At 35.7% G+C, this 25048-nt stretch overlaps 1 protein-coding gene across 2 annotated transcripts in view; it reads left to right on the top strand.

Annotated features, from left to right (window-relative positions):
- The first annotated feature begins 947 nt into the window (after positions 1–947).
- Positions 948–25048, top strand: part of LOC148952731 (mitotic checkpoint protein BUB3-like) — a 96219-nt gene continuing 72118 nt past the window's right edge. Inside the window, exons 1-3 of one of the 2 annotated variants that reach the window (XM_089087382.1) lie at positions 948–994; positions 19019–19287; positions 22918–23069. In XM_089087382.1, the coding sequence (XP_088943508.1) occupies positions 19020–19287; positions 22918–23069 (420 nt within the window). In that variant the 5' untranslated portion in view covers positions 948–994; position 19019. Of the gene's footprint in view, positions 995–1163; positions 1188–19018; positions 19288–22917; positions 23070–25048 lie in introns of those variants that run through there. The other variant, XM_089087383.1, reaches the window with a different exon arrangement.

Raw genomic sequence — 25048 nt, 5'->3', positions numbered from 1 at the left:
GAAATAGCGCGCAAACATCGTCATAGAGAGTTGTTTAAAGGCTTCATTTAAAGCCTTTGATCATCTCAGCATTCTTTTTGTAGATATATAGTCAAAAGAGCATTAAAAAGTCGCATTGATGAGTGAAAAACTGTGAGGTCTAGGTTACTTTACTGTCTCAAAATTCTAGCATCTAATAAAGACCTGAGTCGAAAAAGAAAATATTATAAAGAAGACTCTCATTGGCAAGGAACTTTATTTTAGTGGTAAGAGCTCTGCTGTGTGGCCATGGTAGCAGAAATTTGAATCTTGGATAGAACATTTTTGTTTCCCTTGCTCGCGCCATTTTCTCTTTCAAGCGTCCATTGATTTTCAATGATCAGTTCTCTTAAAATGTTAAAAGGCATTTTACTAGGGCGTTGGTTGGTTCAGGCGATGACAGAATTGGTCCAGCCAGCTTGAAGATTAGTTGCAAAGACGAAACCGTTTGGAACCAGAAAAATTGTTTGTGCTCGAATGAAACACTAAAGCTGAAATACCGGTTTTTCTCGACGAAAAGAGACACAACATCAACACGTGAATTTAATCAATTCTTTATTGGTTTGATTTTAAATGAAACTTACATCGGTACAGTTAATCACATTAACAGTGAATTGAAATGATATTCAGTAGTCTAGTTTTGTAATTTGACTCAAGATTTGACATATTCTATATGAATTTGAGGTCAGAACAAATTCAGTTAAGATCTTATCTACTTTGGTATATTTAAAGAGATAGGAACTGACTACGAAATAATGGCATAGCTTTGTAGTAGTTCTGGATGAAGCTGTACATGGTAGATCTCTGTGCATCACAAAAAATTACTTCTGCGAATCTTTAAGAGTTTACGAATTGGCTATTTTTAAACGCGTATCAATATTTGTGCTCTGTAGTCGCTACTCTTACTATGGATTTCAGAAAACCAAAATAAGGGGAACTGCTCTGGAATTCAAACTTTTAATAGAGTACTTTTTAAGTAGGCTATTTATTTTTGTCTTAGTATGTTGGTTTTATTTTGTGTTGTTTTTGCGTAAATGGGAATTTTGATACTAAATATTTTGATGCTAGTGTTTGTCACATCTTTAGTTGTTCTGTTGATGAGAAGACAACAGTGAAAGTTTCTCTACAGCTCCTAAGCTGAGGACGTGTCCTGGTCCTATCAGCAACAAGTATTTATTTTTAAATTTATCTTAAAGATCTACATTAGGAGCTATTTAAAAAGAAATATTTTAAGAATACAATTCGTGTACAATAATAGCCTATGCAAAAAAACTGTAGCTAGCATAGGCTATATTGCCTGCCCCTCCTATAATTTAGCCCCAAACCCCCTTGTGTGCAAATATATAGCCCAAATTATATATTTTCCTAATGCACCTCTCTTGTTTTAGCCTGTGCACTTGTATAGCCTATTGAGTCAACTGTGCCTAAACAAGAATGAGAAATAGCCTACAAGAGCTTGCATTGGAAATATATAATTTGGGCTAGGCTAGCCTATAGGCTATTAACACAATAGGAGTGAAGGTAAAATAACCTATTGTAAAGCAGAAGTCAAAATCTGTTAGTTACAACTAGGCTTGGTAAAGTTCTACAAAATCATATTATTGAGTTAGGAATAAAGTGAATACACCATTTGATGCCTTTTTTATGCTGATTACAAATAGAATAATCATTTCTATCAGAAATGAATTTCAGCCCTCCCCCCTAGGCTATAGGGTAAGACACCCAGTAGTCGGCCACCTGCCTATTCTCAGACAGAATCTTTTATAACCTAGTTTAGCCTAGCTACTTTTTGCTCTCTTGGAAAGGGGTTAGGGTAAATATTTACCAAATCATATTATTGAGTTACAACTAAAGTGAATATACCACTTGATGCCTTTTTTATGCTCTTTATGAATATAGGCCTAATAGGCTAATCATTTTTGTCAGAAATGAATTTTAGCCCCCAACCCAATATATACCAAATCAGCCAATTATATATTTGCACCTAAGGGGGGGGGGAAGTTTAAACGGACACTGACAGTTACCGCAGACAGGAAATTACCCTGCCCCGCCTAATGTGCAAATATATACCCTTAATTTGTATATAGGCTAGGGGTTGGGGTAAAATACATTTCCGACAAAAATGATTATTATAGCCTTATTGTAAAGAGCATAAAAAAAACATTGAGTGGTATATTCACTTAAGTCATAACTCAATAATATGATTTATTTTAATCACTAATTTACAATAAGCTGTTTGTATGTCCGACTTTAGGCAGAATTGTCACTTGTTAGTAAATTCAAAAATAGGAGGCGCTGTACAAGTGAAACTATTTGAATTAGTAACCTACTTGTTCAGAAATTCTTCAGAAATTTTTTGATATAAAAATTAAGTTTCTAGGTGGTATAATACAGTAATTAGAGTAGTTTAAATGTCAAAAAGTTTTCAAAGTGATTAAAGTGTCCAACTACTGGGTGTCTTACCCTATATACCTAACCCAACCTAACCCTGAATTGGCATATATAGGGGGGGGGTTGAAATTCATTTCCGATAGAAGTGATTATTATATTTGTAATCTGCATAAAAAAAGGCATCGAATGGTGTATTCACTTTATTCCTAACCCAATAATATGATTTTGTAGAACTTTACCTTAGGTTTAGCCTATTCTGCATTTAATATGCAATAAGATTTGTTTTCTTAACATGTTTTCTTCTCAATAGCTCCTAATCTAGACTTTTACCAAATTTACTGTTATAAATTGAAATTCAGCATAGTAAACACCAAAATAGGTAAATTTTTACCAAACTTGGTAAAATGAATTTTAGCCTCCACCCCTATAGTCTATATACTAGCCTAATTCAGGGTAGGCCTATATATTTGCACATTAGGGGGGTGGGGGGAAATTTTAAACTTACATCTCATTTACATAAGAAATAAAATTTACCCCCACCCCCCTAATGTGCCAATATATACCCTGAATTGTATAAATAGGGGTGGGGTTAAAATTCATTTCCAACAAAAATGATTATCATATTTTTAAAGAGCATAAAAAAAGGCATCAAGTGGTATATTCACTATTTGTAACTCAATAATATGATTTGGTAAAAATTTACCCCAAAATACAGGTAAAAACCCTAATTTAAGGGTTTTTGCCCTCTTGAAACATTTCTGACCATGGTAGGCCTAGGCTAGGCCTAAATTACCTTACCTTAAATTACCTTAAATCGCACTTGCTAGCGATATGGACGAATCCAGTGTACGCCAGTTAGTGATGATAGGGCCGCGGGACATCAGCTTCATCCCATTGTATGAGCCATAGTTTGGTTTCCCATTCCTTATCGAGATTGGCTTTGAAACTGTCAACGGATGGTGAACTCACTGTCGTTTCACTCAGATTGTTCCAGAGGCTTATGATGCGGTTGGAGAAGAAATGGTTCCTCTTCCTTGTATTAGCACACTTCCGAAAAAGCTTCGCTGAATGACCCCTGGTTCTTGACAACTGGGCAGGCTGAAAGAGGTCCTTGTCGTCAGACTTGAGCAGTTTGTAGGTCATTATCATATCACCTCTTTGCCGACAGTATGTCAGAGTTGGTAGCTTGAGGCTCTGCAGTCAGCATTCATACTCTTTGTCTCTGAGCCCCTTTACGCATTTTGACGCCCGTCTTTGGACAGACTCAAGAGCCATCTGGTCTGTTTTATTAATTGGCGTGGTGACACACATTCCAAATTCTAATCTCGGTCTCACCAGGCTCTTGTAAAGTTTTGTGATTATTGCAGGGGATCTACTTGTCATTGTACGTTTTGATGAGACCGAGAGTTTGGTTCACCTTTGCTACTGCAGCTCGGGTGTGGCAGTTGAAATTAAGGTCTTTGTCTACAACAACCCCCAGATCACTTTCAGAGGGGCTCTCAGAGAGTGGCTGTCTCACACTAGGATTTGCTGACATTGAGTATTGCCATCATGGGTTATTTCTTCCAAAATGGAGAACCTTGCACTTTTCGACATTAAACTTGAGCCTCCATATCTTGGCCCATTCGCCAAAGCTGTCAAGATCTGACTGTATTGAGGTAACACCTTGCTGAGTTCCGACAGGACCAATGAGCTTCGAGTCGTCAGCATACAGGCTAAGCTTGCTTGTAACGGTTCTTGGAGCATCATTAATATATACATTGAAGAGTGTAGGTCCCAAAACTGTTCCTTGAGGAACCCCGCTTAAGACCTCAGCTATTTTGGAGTAGTAAGCTCTGCCACCTTCACCAAAAACTCTGACCTGCTGCTTTCTTCCCTTTAGGAAAGACGGGATCCAGTCCACCACTCCCTCTTTAATTCCAATTGCCTTCAGTTTCAAATGAAGCCTTCGATGGCAGACTTTATTGAAGGCTTTAGCAAAGTCTAGCAAGACCATATCCACTGGGAGACCTTGGTCGAGGAGCTCAGTTATGTAATTATACAAGTCAATCAGATTGGTTTTGACTGATCTGCCTGATTGGAAACCATGTTGTTGTTTTGATAGATGGTTATTTGTGATCAAATTTCTAAGAACAGCAGTGTTGACAATACCTTCTAGGATTTTCACATCAGCAGATATAATACTGATTGGCTAATAACTGCAAGCTTTGCTCTTGTCTCCTCCTTTATGTATTGGCGAGATATGCGCTACTTTCCAGTCCATTGGTATGACTTTAGTGTCGATAGATCGCTGGAAGAGTCTTGTGAGGGGTGTTGCTAGTTGGGAATGAGCTTCCTTTAAGAGTCATGGATGTATGCCATCTGGCCCAACAGACTTATTTGGATTAAGATTTTTAATCCAAGATTCGAGCTCAGCCTGATCCACTCTTATTGGTGGCATTTGAGTGGTGATTTTGTAGCATGGTGGGGTTGGCAGGGGGGCTTTGTCTGCGGGTTTGAAGACTGATGTAAACTGGTGGTTCATGGCATCAGCAATTTCTTGGGGGTCGTTTGACTGGGCTCCATTACAAACCAGCTCCGACACTGTGTGTCTACCAGGCTTATGTGCTGAGGCATATTTCCAGAACTTCTTGGGATTGGTTTTTGAGGTTGCTGCGATGGCCTCCTCGTATTTATCTATCAGTTCTCTGGACAGGGCTTGAACTTTGTTCCTTGCGGCTTTGAACTTTACCAGGTAGTCCGTTCTGTGGGGGTCCTGATTTATGAGCTTCGACAGTTTCTTCTTCTTGTTCCTTGCAGATTTCATTTCTCTGGTCATAAAGGGAAGAGTTTTTGGTTTTCGTCTCCACGTGGTAGTTGTATTTCTACTGACGGTGTCTAACAACATATTTTTCATTTTCTCCCATGTGTCCTCTACCTCCATCGTTTTCGACAAATGACCAATCGCACTGACAGAGTTCACGCCTGATTTGACTGTAGTTTGTATACACATGTCTGGTTAGATTTGATGTCTGTGGGTACAATTGAAATCTGCTTTTTATAGCTATGTGATCACTATTTCCAAATGGGGGTTGCAATTCTATATCAATGAGTGACTCAGGATCATTTACCAAAACGAGATCAAGGAGTGAAGGATTCTGTCCATCTTGATATCTGGTCGGGAATGTCACTGCCTGGAACAGTGAGTGTGCTTCTAAGCAGTCAAGAAAAGACTGCGTAACCGCGTTACTTGTGTGGCCGTACCACTCAGTCCACTCAATCATAGGTAAGTTAAAGTTGCCGAATATGACTAGATTCTTACACTTTCAAGCAGCACCATCAATAGACCTGCATATAGCCGAGAGTGAGTTCTCCAGACTCGTCGAGGTGGGACTTCTGTAAAAACAACCAAGTATAATGGGACCCCCAGGTAGGTTAATAGATATCAAAATTTGTTCTACACATGGCTCATATTCTGACGTAATATCAATAGTGCCTACCTGAATCGTTTCTTATACATATATGGCAATTCCTCTGCCACCATCCGTCAATAAGTCTGTCATCAGTCTGTATCTGGAAATCTGTATCTGGGATTTTATCAGGGGTAGGGAGGTTTGCTTTGGTTTAATCTCACAGAACGCATAAATATCAGCCTCATTTGCGGAGAGGACACATCTGACCTCCTGAAATTTCAAGGTTAGGCAATCAACATTGCTAAACACCACACTAAGTCCAGTAATTTTCTTGCAATGACTGTTGCCTGCATCTGTACTAAGTCCATAAGAAGACATAGAAGTCTCTGGGTTTGCATCACTATAATTATCACTTGTATACACTGTACTTCGAAAATCACTACCATCTAACTGACTATTTACATTGACTACTGACTTACAACTGACTACTGACAAGTTACTTCACTTGGTATATCTTCTAGAGTTCCAGTGCAGCCGGCGGGACTGCACGAGTCGGCAAGTTTTTTGGAACTATAGCATTGCCTCAGATAACCAAATTGGTTATCCCTTAATTTGCACTTTGGAGCAAAATAAGATCCAATGTTGGATCTGTTCAGCTCCATTGTTGAAAAGGCAGTTAAAAACAAATAACACAGAATAATAAAAATATCAGGGTTGTGACTGTGTTTACAGCCCAGTGACATGCTTTCCAACTAGAGTGTTCTGGGATAGATGCAATTTAAGCCTACTTGGTAATGGTGACCACAGATAGGTATGATAAAGGGGACCATTCTTCTGTAGTTTAGAGTAGGCACCTTCCCTATTGATTTAATAGGGAAGATTGTTGATTTGTTTTTGTAAAAAAAAAAAAAAAGTTAATGAGAGGCCTCTTGTTACTTGTAAAGTATTTGAGGTATGTGAATGAATTTTTCATGAAAAAATTTAGAGCCTAAAATATTGTCCTACTCAAGGAAGATGCTATCAAGCAACTATCTCCATCTTTTCCTTATTTATAAGGTTTAGAAGATAGCATATATGAAAGGTTTGCCTGGACAATAGAATTTTGACAAAAACATTCTCCCTTAATTTTGTGTTTTTTATCTCTTTGGTAAAATTTCAGATTAGAGGCTATTGTTGATCTTGAAAAGTATAGGGTGTCCTAAAAATAATGTAAGATTTGAATCTGTTATAAATTGAATTTATTTATTTGAAATGCAAACAAAACACACTATTCTCTTCAGGAGATGTTGTGATTAGATGTTGTGACTATGTGAAACATAATATTGTGTGAAACACAAAATTGTGTTCCCATATGTGAAACACAATATGCCCCCAAGCCATGCTAGCCCTACAGACACTAGTTATGTCCATGATTTTAACCATTACTTGCTAACACACTTCCCCATCAACTTTGTTGAGAACCAATTTAGTTTCTTATTTGAGTTCCCAGTGATTATGGGGTGTGTTTTTGTAAACTTGTTCCTTAGAATAGCCCCATAACAAAAAGTTGCAAGGTATCAGGTCACAAGATTGAGGTGGATAAGTTTGGTATCATAGGCAGCACAATTGCACTGCCTAAGTGAAGAACAATGTTGGCACAATGTATTAATTTTTTTTTCTATACCAGGGCACTTTGTATCAAAGGAGTTGTCATAGAAACTTCGAAAAGCGCTCATTCAATTGGAAATTGGAGTGGCTAGTGCCCTTTTTAATAGTTGAAAGTGATTGTAGGACAACTAGCCAACCACCCCCCCCCCCCGTGCCCATCATTCCCCCAAACACATCCAATTTAAAATTTTGAGATAGCCATTTTGTTCAGTGTAGTTGATTTCCAGTTAGAAAGTATGTTTTTAAGGAGGACACTCCCCCACAACCCTCTGGGCAAGGGTTTTAATTTATGCCCTGGGGGCATATAAGAACAATGTTGGCACAATGTAGTATTTATTATTTTTTTCCTTTAGAGCAGGACACTTCGTATCAAAGAAGTTGTCATAGAAACTTCAAAAAGGGCTCATTCAATTGGAAATTGGAGTGGCTTGTGCCCTTTTTAATAGTCTAAGGGATTGGAAGGCAACTAACACCCATTCCACACCCACCATGTCCTAAAACACATCCAATCAAAATTTTGAGAAAGCCATTTTGTTCAGCATAGTTGATTTCCAGATAGAAATTATGTTTTTGAGTAGGACACTCCCCCACAGCCCTGAGGGTAAGGGTTGTAAGTTATGCCCTTTGGGCATATAAGGTTTTTTTTTATAGAAGGCATTGTCATAGACACTTCAAAAATGGCCCATTTGATTGGAAATTCAAAGGGCTAGTGCCCTTTTCAATAGTCAAAAATGATTGGAGGCTAGCCCCCCTCTCACGCCCATCATTCCTCTAAACACATCCAATCAAAATTTTCAGATAGCCATTTTGTTCAACGTGAACGTCGAAAGTTCTGGAAATTAGGTATTTATTAATTACACCCCCCCCCCCCCAGCACTCAGGGCCCGGGTTGGAAGTTATGCCCTGGGGGCATATAAGGTGTTTATACAAGGGTTGTCATAGAAACTTCAAAAGGGCTCATTTGATTGGAAATTGAAAGGGCTAGTGCCATTTTGAATTGTTGAAAGTGATTGGAGAGCAACTATCATCCCCACCATTTCCCCAAACATCCATTCAAAATTTTGAGATACCTTAGCCATTTTGTTTAACCTAGTTGAAAGTTCTGGAAATTAGGTCTTAGAGGATGACAACCACCCTAACAGCCCTTAGGGCAAGGGTTGTAGTTTATGCCCTGGGGCATATAAGGTGTTTATAGAAAGCATTGTCATTTCAAAAGTGCTCATTTGATTGGAAATCGTAAGGCCTGGTACTCTTTTTAATAGTCAAAATTGACTGGAAGGCTTGACATTTTTATAGTAAAGATCAATGTGGGTATAATTCATTATTTTTTGTTGTTGTTTACACCAGGGGACTTTGTATTGAAGGAGTTGTTGTGGGAACTTCAAAAAGGGCTCAGTTAATTGAAAATAGAAAGAGCTGATGCCCTTTTTAATAGTCAAAAGTGATTGGAGGGCAACTAATTCCTCTCCCACGCCCACCCTCCCAATTGCCCATTTTATGTTTAAAAACTAAATGTTGCCTTAAGATTAAATCAAAATGAACTGTGTTAATGCTAATTCCCAATAAGGCATGTCAGCAGTATCACAAGAACAACTGAGGGTATTATGTTCAGACTTTTGGGGCTATTTCTACTCTTAAAATTTAACCAAATCAAAATAATGTAAGTGTATCCAAGCTATCAAAGAAAGTAAACAGATTTTTTTGCAAATGGTATCAAGTTTTCCATTTCAGGTCATAAAGTCTTTAAAAAAATGAAAAGATTTAAAGTATGGTATTATTTTCTTTTTCCCTGAAAAGACTATTTCAATATAAAACAAACAGAAATTAATTAAAAAACTTTCCGCAAAATAAGTTTTTCAAAGAAAAGTAAAGAACTCCATTAAACAAAAAATGAGCAAAAATAAAATCACATAGTCTACCAAGTGTGAAACTACCACAAATCAGCATCAATAAATAAATGAAACCCAAAATGAATAGAAATTACAATAAATAATCAAATTCAAAACGAGTAGAAATTAACATAAGGCGGGCTCAAAACCCCTATGCCTTCCCAAGGCCAGAACAAGATTTGCACTTCACTGAAAAAAATATTAATGTTTTTACTTTTATTACTTTAATAAATCAAATAATATTAACATTTTGATTACCAAATATCAGTATATGTATATTAAACTGTTAATGCACATTCAATTGTATTTTTTTCAGTAAAGTGCAAATTTTGTTCTGGCCTTGGGAAGGCATAGTGCCCTGGTTATGGAAAAAAAAAATACATTGTGCTAACATTGTTCTTTACTTAGGCAGTGTGATTGCGCCGCCTGTGATATACCACAAACATTAACCTAAAAATCAAAAGCATAGTATCAAAACCTAATTGCAAAGATCAGTGGTAACAAAACATGCAAAAACAATGTTGCCAGCAATAACAAACAGGCATTTTAAATCTAGTGTTCTTTTTAAAATACCATTTAGCTGAAGAAGGTGCATGAAACTTCCAGGAATGGATCCAGAGCCTTATTGACCCCTAGAACAGAAGTTTGAAGTTTCCACCTCCATTCCATTGCCCTCCAAAGGGCACTGACCTTTGGTGACCTTTTACAACCTTTGTGTTATAATGAAAAACCTTGAGAAATAAATTTACTGCTCCAATAAGATACAAGAAAAATGTTTTGAGTCTCTTATCTTTTGTTGAATCCTGATTTAGGCTATAAGATTTTAATTATTTGTGACTAATCTATTTCTCAAGTCTAGGAAAAAATCCTTAAAAGGGAGTGTTCTAAAATTCTACTGACATAATAGGAATTGCTTTTTGGAAACTACAGCCAATGAAAAAGAGATTAAAAATCCAAAATAAGGTAGAACATCTGTTGCCAAAACTTGGACAGATTATAGACCTGTCATGTAAACAATTTTCTAAGCCCTAGGAATAAGGAAAAGACAGAGATAATAGCTTGGCAATACCTTCTCAAAGTATATTTTAGTCCCTAGACTCCTAAAAGTCTCATTCAGCTGTTAAGCCATATCAAGGTTTTTTTTTCCTGAATTGATGAAATAGATTTTCAAATCATTGAAACATTATTAATCAAGATTAAGAAAAAGTTTAAGATTCTAAACACTCCTTATTCTACATTTGAGCAGTACATCTAATCAATCAAGGTATCCCTGTTATTGCACAGTAATTATAAAGGGTTATCAAAGGTCAGTGCCCTTTAGAGGAGGAAGGGATGGCAGTAGTTAGACCTACTTCAAAATACCTTCCCAGAGGAACATTGAGGTTCTGGGTTCATTCTTGTTACTTGCAATCAATTTCCTTAACTACTTTCCAAGAGAGATAAAAGCACCTGATCTGTAATTTTACTTTATTTTTTTGTTTTAATTTGGCTTTATTTGACATTATAGACTTGCTGCTGATAAAAATACTGTAAACCTAGACAATCAGTAAACTTTATATATGAGCTAGCAAAGGGCTATATCTAGCCTATAAGAGGGACTGGGATGCAACTGGCAACTGCAGTAATAGTGATCTATATATTTGGAAAGAATTTTGAGTAGAGACTCCAGTTTTGTTTCAGAGTTTGCTGATTTTATTGATTTGCATTCTTTTTGTGCACTAGCCCACTTATTTCTCACCAACAGTTGTACCAGTTGGTTTGTGGTACCAACTACAAAAAAAACATGCAATCTTTTGGTTATAGCCTTAGGCTTTGTCCAGGCACAATTTGGAGAGTCTGAGATGTATTTAAACAGGAAGCAACTGTGGAAATCACAATGAATACAAAATCTCTGAATATAATGAAGTTCATTATATAATGAAGTTTATTATATAGACCATTTCATCAGTCAATGAATTAAAGTAGGACATATTTCTATTGGAGAAGAAGTGGTTTGCTGTATATATCTGGGCTCTCTTCTGAAACAGTTTCAGTGAATTGCCTCTAGTCTTCTTCTGGGTGTCTAGTTAGAGATAAGATGGAGGGTTGTCACTGGTTAATAACTTCTTATTCATGATCATGTCTCCTTTTGTCTTCTATAAACTAGTGGAGGTAGCTTAAGTTTTCTTAATCTTGCAGGATAGTCAAGACTTTAGTGACATTTCTTTGAATGGACTCAAGGGCAGTTACATTATCCTTATTAATAGGGGAGGCAACAGTCATTCCATATTCTATGACAGGCTATACTAGGGCTTTGTACCATGGTCTATGGAGCTCTGGAGGAGATTTTTCTTTTTATTAACCCTAGTCTTAAAATATACTTCCAGTACTAAGACAATGTCTAGTCTTGGACAAACATTTTTATTAAAATGTATTTTCTGTAAATATAGACATTTAGTTCCTGATCTTAAGTACAATGTGGGTAGTTTTAGATAGGCTAGTTGGGAATGGCTGATGGTTAGGACTGGGCTGGTTGAGATTGACCAACTACAATCTTTCAAACTCTTTTTTTTCTGCATTTCAACTTAGATATAAGTAACCCTTTCAGCCTTGCCCATTTAAATACAATTATTCAAACATTTATTGACCACCAAAGTTGGACAGTATAAAGTAAAAATAAAGCAAAAAAAAAAAAACTGGCCAAAATACACAAACCTAGGTCATCCTTATAATAGTTTATTAGATCTCATTAATTAAAATCATAAATTCCAACATAAAAAAGCAAAATAAATTAAAAAATTAAAAAAAATTTCAAGAAAATATTATGACTTATGAAATAATAAAACAGAAGAAAAAGTTGTACCATCAAACTAGAAAGAATATTTTAATCTCAATACACTATAAAATTAACAATTTTGAAGCATAGGATATAAGAAATCAATAGCCCTAAATCAATTTCTAGGCTGTACAATAAAGATTTCAAAGTGATTGAACCGCTGAAGTGTTGATTAGCTTTGCAATAGATGCTGCCATAATGATAGAATGCCAGCCACCCCCCCCCCCTCTGCATAATAGGACCAAGTATAGCCCCAGCCTAGGTTGGTAACAGTCTTATCCATAACCCTTTCTGAAAAAAAAACAGTAGTACTTTTTGATTTCCTAATAAGCAATTTCCAAAGTTAATTATTGCTGCAATGATAATTTCACCCCATCCCCCCCAAAAATGCCAGATATACCCTAAATAATATATTTATATGTTGTTTTTCATTCCGCATCTCCACTTTAATAAGCATCTCATTCTTAACCCGGTCAATAGCATCATGCCATTTTGAAATAGTTAAGGCAGATGGATAGCCATATTATTTGACAATTACTTTAATTTGTACTTTGGAGCAAATTTAGATCCTTCTTGATCTATAAATTGCTCTATAGCTAAGGTTGTGGTTGATCAAACATCAGATGATCAACCAGGAAAGGAGAATTGTGAATACTCACATTGTTGGACACCTGACCACTAATGAGCTGCTCAGTGGTAGTCAGCATGGCTCAAGACATGGATGCTAAGTTGAGACTAATTTAATTGATGTGTATGCTTATATTACTGAGCATTTAGATCAAGCAATCCCTGTCAACTTGGTTCTATTGGATTTTGCAAAAGCCTTCAATAAAATATGTCACCATCTACTAAGGACCAAGTTATTTGCAATTCAAATACATAATGAGATCATAGAGTGGGTGTTTAAGTTTCTTTCTGGGAGAAAGCAAAGGATGAAAATATTTGGGAAAAATGAACAAGTATTCTTTTCAGAAGAAGTGGAAGTATTAAGTGGAGTTCCCCAGGGAACCATCTTGGAACCAAGACTATTCAACATTTATGTTAATGACACACCAACCACAGTCAAAATTGAAATAAGTCTTTATGCTGATGACTCTAAACTAATTGGACCTGTTGATACACCCAATAAGAGATCCGCTATGCAGAATGACCTATGGGTACTTTCCCAGTGGGCAACTTTGTGGAGGCTTGAATTCATTATAAATAAATGTCAAATAATCAACTTTGGAAAGAAAAATGAGAAATGCCCTTATCAAATGATAGGGATGGATGGATCAAGACAGACTATCATCTTGTCTGAAGCAGAGAGAGACTTGGGGGTCATAGTTGATAAAGAATTAAAATTCAGTATTCACGCACAGACAGCTGTAGCTAAAGTACTCCAAACCCATTGCATTATAAAAAGAACAATCACTAGTAGGTCACCTATGATGATGCCTAAATTATATAAGGTATTGGTCAGGCCTAATTTGGAGTTTGACATATGTATTGCTAGCCCCTCACAAAGGTGATCATCAGAAGTTAGAATCAGTTCAAAGATGGGCTATGAAATCAATTGACAGATGTAAATATTTAAACTATTCATCCCGTCTGAAGAGACTGAAACTCCTCACTCTTGTCTATAGATGTAAAAAAGGTGATCCCAGAACTGCCACTAGACTACACAATAATTTCTTCACTAATAGAATAGTGAGTTTGTGGAATTTGGTCACCAAAGAAGCAGTCATTACCCCCAGTACTGCTGCCTTTAAAAGAGCTGTTGATGTAGAATGGCCATTGAAGCTGTGGCAAACTGAGTGGGATGCTGTTGAGACATCCAATCATGTCATCACTAAACAGCAATTCTACAGGATTTAATCCTTATTTTGCTGGACAATGCAATTTAAGATGCATCTCACTGGTACTTCCAGGGAACACCATTCCACTCAACATCCAGTAACTTCTTGACAGCTTCAGCATTGGTTAATTGTCAAATTTAGCATCAAAGCAAAATGTAGATAAAAATGGAAGGAATCATGCACACTTGGTTTATATGAATTTCCTGCCCATCATAAAGTAAACATTTCAGCATTAACGTTTTTTCTTGTGGTCTTATACATAACCTAGAGTTGTGTATATCCCTCCTTGGGAGAGGGGGGTGGGGTGCTTTTGTCACATTAGCAGCTATTATTTTTTGAAAGAGTTTTGAGTAGGGAATTAAGTGACACTATTTGTTTATTATTTTGGTGTTTCATTTAGAAGAGGTCTAGACAAGACTGTTATCATAGGATATATGTAAAACATAGTTGATTCTGTTGGCCAATAGTATTTATCTGTACCTTTTTCTCAATAACATTTGGCTCCTAACAGAGAATAATTAAAGAAAAATTATTCAAATCTTATAAATAATACAGGACTGATTTTGGACCTGTTAGGAGGGGGCTGGGGTAATTGTATAGCAACAATTAGATTAGGAAATAATGTTGAACAGGGAAACGAAATGTATTACTCTTGTTATTTCAGTGTTTAATTCAGAATAGGAAATGCACAAGACTGTAACCAAGAATTTTCAAAAATAGTGTTTAGTTCAGAAAAAAGGATAAACTAATTTTTGTTTTGTTTTCAAGATTAGAACTATTCTTTTTAAATTCCAATCCTTACAGGCAGTCTCGGAAATATATTGAAAACCAGAAGGAAATCATCTTCCCAGAGAGAGTTCTCTCCTGCAAGTTCATTTATGAAAGTGTTTTCAGTAGCAGTTGAATGTAATTTATGCTATCTTTTGAACTATATTCCATTATAATAGTGATTAAAAGTAAGAAAAATTCGATGATGTTCTGGAACTACATATCTAGCAAAGAACACAGTAGATGTTCAGTGAAGACTCTGAAGACAACTGTCAGGACTGACCGGCAAGAAATGGCTGAGTTGCTTAATGTGCAATTTGCATGAGTTTTTACTAAAGAGACAGATATCCCCCTCCCTCCCACTGAAACTTCTGTTGTATCCAACCCTATTCCACCTATCATCATGTCCCAAGAATAAGTCTGTGGAACCAGACAACATTCACCCAAGGCTTCTGAAGAAATTGGCAAATGAAATCTGTATGCCACTCTGTTAAATATTGCAGAAGTCCTTTGAATCAAAGATAGTACCTGCAGACTGTAAGAAAATGCATATCATCCCAATTTCTTGAAAAAGGTGACAGGACAAAGGCAGAAAACTATCAACCCATCAGCTTGGATTCAGCTGTAGCCAAAACCTTGGAGCATATATCCTGTCATATCTCTTGTCCAACAGTATTCTGTCCCCAGACTGGCACAGCTTCCTCCTGGGTAAGTAAGTAGAGACTAACTTGCTTGAGACATATAATACTATTACTGAGCTCCTGGACAAGGGAATACCAGTGGACTTGATACTACTTGATCTTGCTAAAGTGTTTAACAAGGTACTGCACAAACGTTTTAAGGCAAAGTTATCAGATGTTGGCATCCATACTAACATGGTCAAATGGGTTATGAATTTCTTGACAGATCAGAAGAAGCAGGTTTAACTTTTTAAAAATAATGGAGACAAAGTCTTTTTTCTACCATGTGAAGTTGTCAGTGGAGTCCCTCAGGGTACGGTTTCATGCCCTACCCTCTTTCTCATTTACATCATTGATATGACAAAGGAAGTCATCAATAACATCGCACTTTACGCTGATGATTCCAAGCTCTTTGGACAGCAGACCAACAAAGCCCGCAGTCTGATATCCTGAAAATCCAAACCTTGGCAAATGATTGGCTGTTGGAGTTTAATATCACTAAGTGAAGCATCCTCTGCTTTGGCAACACCAACCTGTGCCATAAATGCATGATGTTTGACAAAGGGTCACAGTCTTACATCCAGCTGCAGACTAACCATGATGAAAGAGATTTGGGAGTTATAGTTGATGACCAACTTAATTTCTATGAACACTGGTTATCAGCAGTATCAAGAGCAAATTCTAGTCTTGGTTTACTCAAACAGATGATCACCGGTCACTCTTGGTCTGTCTTCTTGAGGCTGTATAGGGCTGTTGTAAGGCTCATTCTGGATTTTGGGACATACCTTACCTGCCCCTCCTATAAGAGTGATACTAGCCTAGTCGAAGGTGTTCAAAGGCGTGCCACTGAATGCGTAAATGTTCTGCAAAATATGCCATGCAATAAGAGGCTGGGGCACCTTTAAATCCCAACACTCATTTTCAGATGCTGGTACAATGACATGATGCTGACCTACAAATATAATAGCCAGCTAAACATTACTCTCTTCACAAAACTTGCAGGTCAGCACCATACAAGAGGCCATTTGCAAAAACTTTCTAAACATACTGTGAAGACACAAATACAGCAGAACTATTTTGCTGAACATGTCATTAGGCTAATGACTAGAATAGCCTTCAAGATAAAACAGTGAACTGCACCCATAACTGCATCCTTCAAGTCTAGACTTGACAAAGAATAGGAGCAACAAGCCATTGAAATACGAGTGGGACTGTTTGTTCCATTCAGCCATGCATTGATTATTGATATGAGTTTTTCATAAGTGTGTTGCTAGGAGGTTGATGCCACTTGTCATTCCCAACTTTTTTACATGCTCTATCCAAAGTTGCTGTTTGTAGTGCTGTGTATTCTAAACCACTGGAGATTGGTTCTTATGAATCATACCTAACTTGTGGTCACCATTACCATGTGGGCTTAGATTGCATCTCTCCAGCAAATCTCTCTTACAGCATGTCACTGGGCCCTTAACACAGTGCCATTACGTTATATTGCCATCATTGACATGGAGTAAAACAGATCCTGTATGGAGCTTAATATCACTCCGACGTGTGAATTTAAGGTAAGGTAATAGAACTGTTACTTCAAAGGCTATTCCAAGATCCTTAACCAAATCATTATATTGAGTTTTACAACTCTGTAAAGTATAAACTGCCATGCTGCTATATTTAATATTTCTATAGTGTTTTACAGTACATTTTAAAGCATTAGTAAGAAATTCTATGTTGAAGATGAGTTTGAGCCATTTTGTTAGTATGCAAATAAGTAGCTCCTGAGATTCTCATTTCAAGGAAGCCACTCCCCCTCTGTGGAAGTTTTCAAATTTTTGACATTTACAGAAACACCAACAGCTGATTCAAACAATTGAAATATGAACTGTATTCTAAAAATTCCTGATAAACCAAAGCCAAAAAAAACAAAAAACAACAACAACATAAATATGTAAAAATCCCACCCAGTTTTTTCATCCTATCCTTTAATAGACCTTGGTGAACAATTTGAACCGAGAACAGATAATTATTCTTTGTGATTCATTTTACATAATTCTCTTTAGCAAAAAAAAAAAAAAAAAAAAAAAAACAGGCCTGTTGTCACATAATTTTATTTTATTTGTTTGTATAATTTAGTCAAGCCTTTTGAGAGCATCTATAGGTTCAAACTACGTTTTGTAATATTGCTTTAATGTAATAACTGTAATTTTCATGAAAATTAATATATAAATTAGGAATATATCTTAAACTTAATTTAAGTCTTCCATGGAACAAAAGTCAAAATAAAGGAGAATAAGACAAAAATAAAACTCTGGTGTTAAAATATTCAGATCAGAACTGAAGAGTTTGACAATTCTAGGGAGACAAAGGCACATTTTTGAAGAGGATAAGAAGTGTTTTTGAGGAGAAGGAGCTCTGATAAAACAGCCCAAAATTTTGATGTGAATGTTGATAAATATCTGCCAAGAACTGGATATTTTATGCAAGGTGAAACAGATCTAGCAGTCCTCTTGTATTCAATAACTTCAACTGCCTGAGAAATCAACTTCATAACTTTTGCAGCTATTTGACAACTTTGTCTATTATTTTTACAATTATTAGCATATAATTTGACATACCACAATGCCACAGTGTTTTACTCATGCTAATGCTGTTAAAACCTCTTAATGGTAGCATCAGTTAGGCTGTATTTTTCCTAACTGATAAACAATAGCATTTACTCCAACTTTTTAGTTGTGAGATTTGTTTATTTTTCTTCCTTTTTTCAAGTGTATGTATGCAAAGGTGCAGAAGTTGTTGACTATAATGTCTGATGTTTTAATAAAATAAAAAGTTTGTACTTCTTTGTCTATTGTGTCTTTAGCTTAAAGTGCTGGAGTTCAGCTTAAGGATAGATATGGGTTTATATACAATTAAGTCCTTTAGTTTATTATATTATTGCGATTTAATGAAGTGTTTCTTTTGTGCTTTTGTTTTTACAATTGCGGTTTTACAACTGCTTGTCATGGCATTGCTTTTCCCACAAACTGGTGGGGAATAGGATTGAAAATTTATTGGGGGTAGTTTTTTGAAAGGAGGATAGGGTGCTAAAATTGTGGGTACTTGGTTTATCCCACAATTAGTGGGCTATGTCAAAACTTTGCAAGTAATCAAGTAATGTTTTGAAAGAAGGGCATGGTGTTCAATCAGTGGGCTGCATCGAAACTTTGCATGCAATGAAATAGTTTCTTGAAAGTAGGGTACTCAACCAGTGGGCTGCTACACTGTCTAAAATATCTATAAAACACGCAACGAAACATCTATAAAAATGAACATTTTAATATTTCTTACATGTTTATAGAAAACAAATTGAAAGAAAACTAGGCTTATACTAATTGCTATATTTTGTCTCTTATATTACAATAGAAAGTACATTTTTACTTGGATAAAGTATTTCCTAAAATCGGATTGGGGTAAGGGGGGGGGTATTGCCCACTTGGAGAACAATGTATTAGAACATTTTAGTTTTGACTATGCTGTTCAAAGAATAATAGAACTGCCATTTTGAAGCTAATACACTGGTTTTAATAATGCTAATTTCCTTTGTTTATAGTATGTCTGAGCATGGTGAAGAGTTCAAAATAAAGAGTCCTCCTGAAGATGCCATATCTAATATAACGTTTGCTCCTAATAGTCATCAGTACCTTCTTGCTTCATCCTGGGACAAAACGGTTCGCCTGTATGACATTGTTGCCAACACTGAAAAGACAAAGTATACTAATGAAGGTGCTGTTTTAGACTGTTGTTTTCAAGATGAAACCAAAGTTTGGAGTGGTGGTCTGGATAGGTGTCTAAAATCATTTGATGTCAACACTGGCTCAGGTAAGCCTCTTTCTTATAATGATTTTTTGCTCTTGTTCATGCTGGGTTTCTCCCAAGATTGGTCTGATTATCTTTTTGGGAAGCATATAGTGTCCTTACTCTCATGCATAACATGATATTTTCAGCTGTAAAAGGGATCAAAACTAAAAGCCACAAATTTCACCATATTTTATTTGGTTACACTTATGTCACACATTTGGCAGCACTTGTGATTACGGTATGTTTTTTTCTTTTATAAGTTTTCACAAAATCATGAGCTTCACCAAAGTTTGTTTTGTGGTTGTTTTTGTTTGTTTTAGGTTAATTTTCTTCATTCATTATTGTAGTCTTAGTCATTTCTTTAGTCACTTTAGTGACTAAAGTCACTTTAGTCTTTAGTCACTTAGTTAATCCAGGTAATTCAAGAAAAAGCAATTCCTCTGTTTGGGGATTGTGCTAATATTAATGATGCACTTTCTTGTTAGAGCCATTTAAAATTTTGAATTTAGGTCAGTTACAGGATCACCAGCCCCTAACACTGGTATACCAATTTTTGAATGATGTTGCACCAGCATACTTTGTGAATATTTTTTTCTAATTATTTTTACCATTCATTCTATGAATGGTAAAAATAATTTACCATTATTACCATCATACTAGGTATTACCATCAATACCATTATTACCATCAATAGTTATACATAGGTATTACATAGGTATTACAAGGTAATACATAGGTATTACCATTATTATTATCAATAATTTACCATCATACTAGGAACACCAATAAGCTAGTAAATGAAAAGACAAATACGGTAATGTCAGCCCATGTGTTACGTCACATGAGTGTACCCCTCTGGAATAGCCTCCCGGACAGCATTAAGGGCTCTGAACTGGTTTCGTCATTTAAAAAGAGTTTCTCCTCACTCGCGACACAGGAGGAGAGCATGTTCCTTGTGAGCATTATGTATGTGATTTGTTTTGTGTTGATTATGTGATTTGATTAGCCACTGTGCGCAGGTCATTTGGTCTTCTAGGTGGCTATCTTTATTTCTTTTTTGTATTATTTGTGTGAATTGTTCAAAATAAAGGTATCAATCAATCAAAGTACGCTTTTAAATCTGATATCATATATCTGCAAATTTATGTCCATATCAAACTTTCACAAATTCACTAAGAATCACAAATTGTGATAAAGGTACAAGAAATGAAAATGACAGCTTTAGTGAGTTCCCAGTATAATTTATAAGATCACCTTTTCCGTTTATGTCACCATTGGCGAAAATGTTCAAAATATGTGCTATGATAAATTGTTGACTTTACAAAGAGGCCAATTTTGACTCTATTATTTAATTGGCTATATATTTAAACAACCTCCAGTGTCAAAGCCCTGTGACGTCCAATTTGGGGTCGCAGTTTTTAATGTCCAACCTGGGGTCGCAAAATGTCCAGCCAGGGAACACAAATTTCGTGTTCATATAACAATGCTTTGAGAATGATAATCATCTTTAAAAGAGAACACCCTTTCAGTATTTGTTTCGAGGGAGGAGGGAGGTTTGAAATATAGAAAAATTAAGTACAATGTCTTCAATTCCACGGTTTTCAAGGAGAGTTAATTTAATAATTTTTTTACAGGGTTACTCCCTGTGGACGCTGGAGGGGGGTCAAGGGGCAATGTCTCTTTGGAAACAATACAACATTAAGGTTATGTATAAATAAGAAAACGAGAGGTTTTCCTGTTAAAACCTTGGTGGAAGCAAAGTGTGGTGGAAGATGCCTGTCCCGTGCTTCTGGGAAATTTCCCTGTTTGTGCTTATGATATGTTCCCCTGTCCCTTGGGAATTTCCCTGTTGGTGCTTGTGACCTGCCCCCTCCCCCCTCTCAATCTTCTGTGCCGGAAAGCAAACGAATGAAATCTTTTATGTTTCACTTTATTTATGTAAAAAGAGGGTAGGTACCACCCACAGCAGCCATATTGAACGATAAGTCCAAAAGTATTCCCAGGAATGAAGGGAGATTATAAATTAATTCTTTCCCTCCCTCCAAAACTTCCTTGTATATTTATCTAAAGGCTCAAAGAGAATTAGAAATTGGGCATATAAACGAACTTTTTGAAGCTTCAGCGCCTTCCTTCCCCCACCTACATGGAGTTCCAGCCCTCCTCCATAATAGCTAATGCATAATTATGTACCACTGTATATGATTTTATCAAGCCTGTAATTAATCAAGTTAGTCAAATGAAACTTTCAAATAAACTGTTAAATTCACCGGTTATTTTGTGTAGACTTCGCGCGTCGTTAGGAATGATTTTGCCACCGCCCTCAGTGTGGGAATGCGCCACTTGGAAGCTCAGTACATACTCTTCAACAGTTGTAAATTGATTGCCTATCTCTGAATTTTTAGTATGGTAGTTTTTGGCCCTCTTTGAGCCAAAATTATTTTTTCGCCAATCAACGTGACAGAAAACACCACTGTGGTGTGGCATAATATTTTCTGCCACTTAAAAAGGGCGCTGGGAATTATAGTTCTTGCTCGAATGAGCCTCCTCGTGATATTCTATGACCTTTGATTTGATACGTTCACTCCAGAAAAAAAACAGAAAGCAAATAAATAAATGCACGTCTCAGATTTTCCTTCTCAGAAAAAAAAAAATCGAATTTGATTGTGAAATTTACTATAAATCACTCATCCTTCTGAGGAAGTTTCCTGTTCATCATAATTAGGCAACTTTTTTTTAAGACTCGTAACATTCAATTGGTAACTTCAAACTGAATGATTTTACATATTTAGAATCTCAATAAAAATAAATTCTTTTGATGTATTTATGGTATCAAAACTCCTTTTTTGAAGTTTTGATTGCATTTAGCCCAAGTTGCTTCTTACTTTTAGGTTGTAGCAACTCTAGAGCGTCCACTTAGCGACACAACATAGCTACTGCACGAAATAATATTCCAATTCAGCAGAATCCATAAAATGCACATGGCCCACAGAAGCATTATTCAAATATGAAATTCTAATGAAGTTAAATAGTCTTTTAATACAAAAGCTAAGTATGTAATTAAAAAAAGCTACAGAGTAATTTATTTATCGATAAATAGATGGCACTGCCTCTAATCTAGCGATTTTGTTATATAACTAATGAAATTAAATTATAGTGTGCACCACCTCAGAGGAAGTATAAAAATAAAAGGAGGTTTTGATATAAAAATTCCTATTCATAATATACTTTACTGCAATCAAAGACAATCAAAACAGAAACAGGTTAAACACCTTTAAATACAATGGGGAAAAAATGAATTATTTTTCCTTTGCAATTTAGGAGAAAGCTTGTTGAATTCTTAAATTAGCGTCAAAAAGCCGGCCTCAATGCAAAAATAAAAATAATATTATAGTGAAAGTCAGCTTGACAGTATAAAAAACCTTAAAAAGCTTATGCTAAAATATAGGAGCTATTATTTCATAATAATATATTATATTTTACAATAATAACTATTATCTCTCTTAGTTTGGCAGGGAGGGTAGTTGAGCTGGAGGGGGAGTGAATTTTTTTTTTGAAATGTTTTTTTTTAGAAATGTTTACATGGTAGTATTAAAGGTAGTGGGTGGTTCATCACTGGTTTCTACTTATCTAATAGTTCTTAATTTATTTTAGAGGCAATTATTGGCAGACATGAAGACGCTATTCGTTGTGTGGAGTTTTCCCCGGAATGCAACTTTGTCATTACGGGCAGCTGGGACCAGAGTGTGAAAACATGGGATCATAGGACTAATGCATGCACTTTTTCATTTCCGCAAAATGGAACGGTATACTTTTACTCTTCTATAAGAATTCATAGCTACTTTTAATCATTTTTTTTTCAGTTCGTTTTAAAATTTTGGTTATTATAGGCTGCAGCTTCTTTACTAGGTTGCTGCTGTTGGTGCAATCATTATCATTGTAAGCGAGGTCATGTTGTTTTATGTATCAAGATGTAAGTTTTAATATAACGTCATTGTATATATGACGTCATTATTAGTGTGGTTCTTCATTAACAAACGCTTTCGCAACATGAAACTGCCAAATTTGTCTATATCTGTCAGATAGCCTACATTATATATATATATATATATATATATATATATATATATATATATATATATATATATATATATATATATATATATATATATATATATATATATATATTCAAAACATGTATCGTTGTCGGTACATCATGAACATTGTCGGTACATCATGTTTTGTTGTCAGGTACATCATCATATAACATTATAAAAACATTGCTTTTCTTCGTCATGTACATTATAAAAACACACCGATGGTCCCGCTGGCCTGTCAATTAAAAATGCTAACAAACAAAATGAAAAACTAACAATACACATGACACATTAACATGATCTATTACAGTTTTCATTTATTTAGGATTTCAACAAACGCCGGCACAAAGTTCTTTTTGTAACACTCAGTTCTTACATTAATAGGATTAAGAACCGGAATGTGCTTTTGATCGAGATCTGCTTTTCGATTGAGATGTGATTTTGATCGATTGGTGGGCAATAAGGGGCTGGGAGTAAATATTGAAAGAGCGGGTAACGACGCAGATTATTTCCGAAATTAGTGCAAAGATAGCACGTCGGGCTGCCAAGGTAGGAAGGTCGAATTCCATAAGGAGGAAAATGTAAGGCACTTTGTCCTGATCGTAAATAATTCTCAGGGCTCTCTTCTGGATAATTTCTAGCTTTTCGGACTGATCCACCGTAAGGCCCAAATCCCACACGGGGCAAGCATACTCAAGTAGTGGACGGATAAAAGATATGTAAAGTCTAAGGATATGGGCTTTTGGGTATGAAAATTTAGCAAATAGCTTAAGGAGAGACAGAGATGCACTAGCCTGTTTAATAATAAGACAAATGGGGGCCTCCCATTTCAAATTGTGTGACCCCCAATAGTTTAGTTCTGATTGTGATTATTTCATTAGGTATTGGAGTTCTAAACGATGGCTTTGATTTAAGAAATCTAAGGGTACATAATATTAGATTAATGAGAATTCAAAACGGTGGCAATTTATCATACATAACGTCAATAAATTAATTTTGATATCATATCCCTTGTCAAAAGATGCGTGCTTTAATTCTAAGATTACATAATATTAGATTAATGAGAATTCAAAACGGTGGCAATTTATCATACATAACGTCAATAAATTAATTATGATATCATATCCCTTGTCAAAAGATGCGTGCGTTAATTCTAAGATTACATAATATTAGATTAATGAGAATTCAAAACAGTGTCAATTTATCATACATAACGTCAATAAATTAATTATGATATCATATCCCTTGTCAAAAGATGAGTGCGTTAATTCTAAGATTACATAATATTAGATTAATGAGAATTCAAAACGGTGGCAATTTATCATACATAACGTCAATAAATTAATTATGATATCATATCCCTTGTCAAAAGATGCGTGCTTTAATTCTAAGATTACATAATATTAGATTAATGAGAATTCAAAACGGTGGCAATTTATCATACATAACGTCAATAAATTAATTATGATATCATATCCCTTGTCAAAAGATGTGTGCGTTATATCATCTTGTATATGAAGATGCAGTTTTCATCACAAATTGCAGCTTATTCAAATAGTATGTCTTTAATGCTTACAAAAAGGCTCTAGATATAGCAATTTAATTTCAAATGAGTCCTTAAACAGCTCGTTAGGGTCTACCTATGCCGAAGAAAAAAAGAGGATGCATCAGCGCTACTGACGCCAAAA

Source organism: Artemia sp. Qi Xiang Cuo, chromosome 4 (genome assembly GCF_049724085.1).
Source record: "Artemia sp. Qi Xiang Cuo chromosome 4, ASM4972408v1, whole genome shotgun sequence".
NCBI classification, from domain to species: Eukaryota; Metazoa; Arthropoda; class Branchiopoda; order Anostraca; family Artemiidae; genus Artemia; species Artemia sp. Qi Xiang Cuo.
Note: the sequence above shows the minus strand (reverse complement) of the source record. Positions and strands in the feature narration are given on the sequence as shown.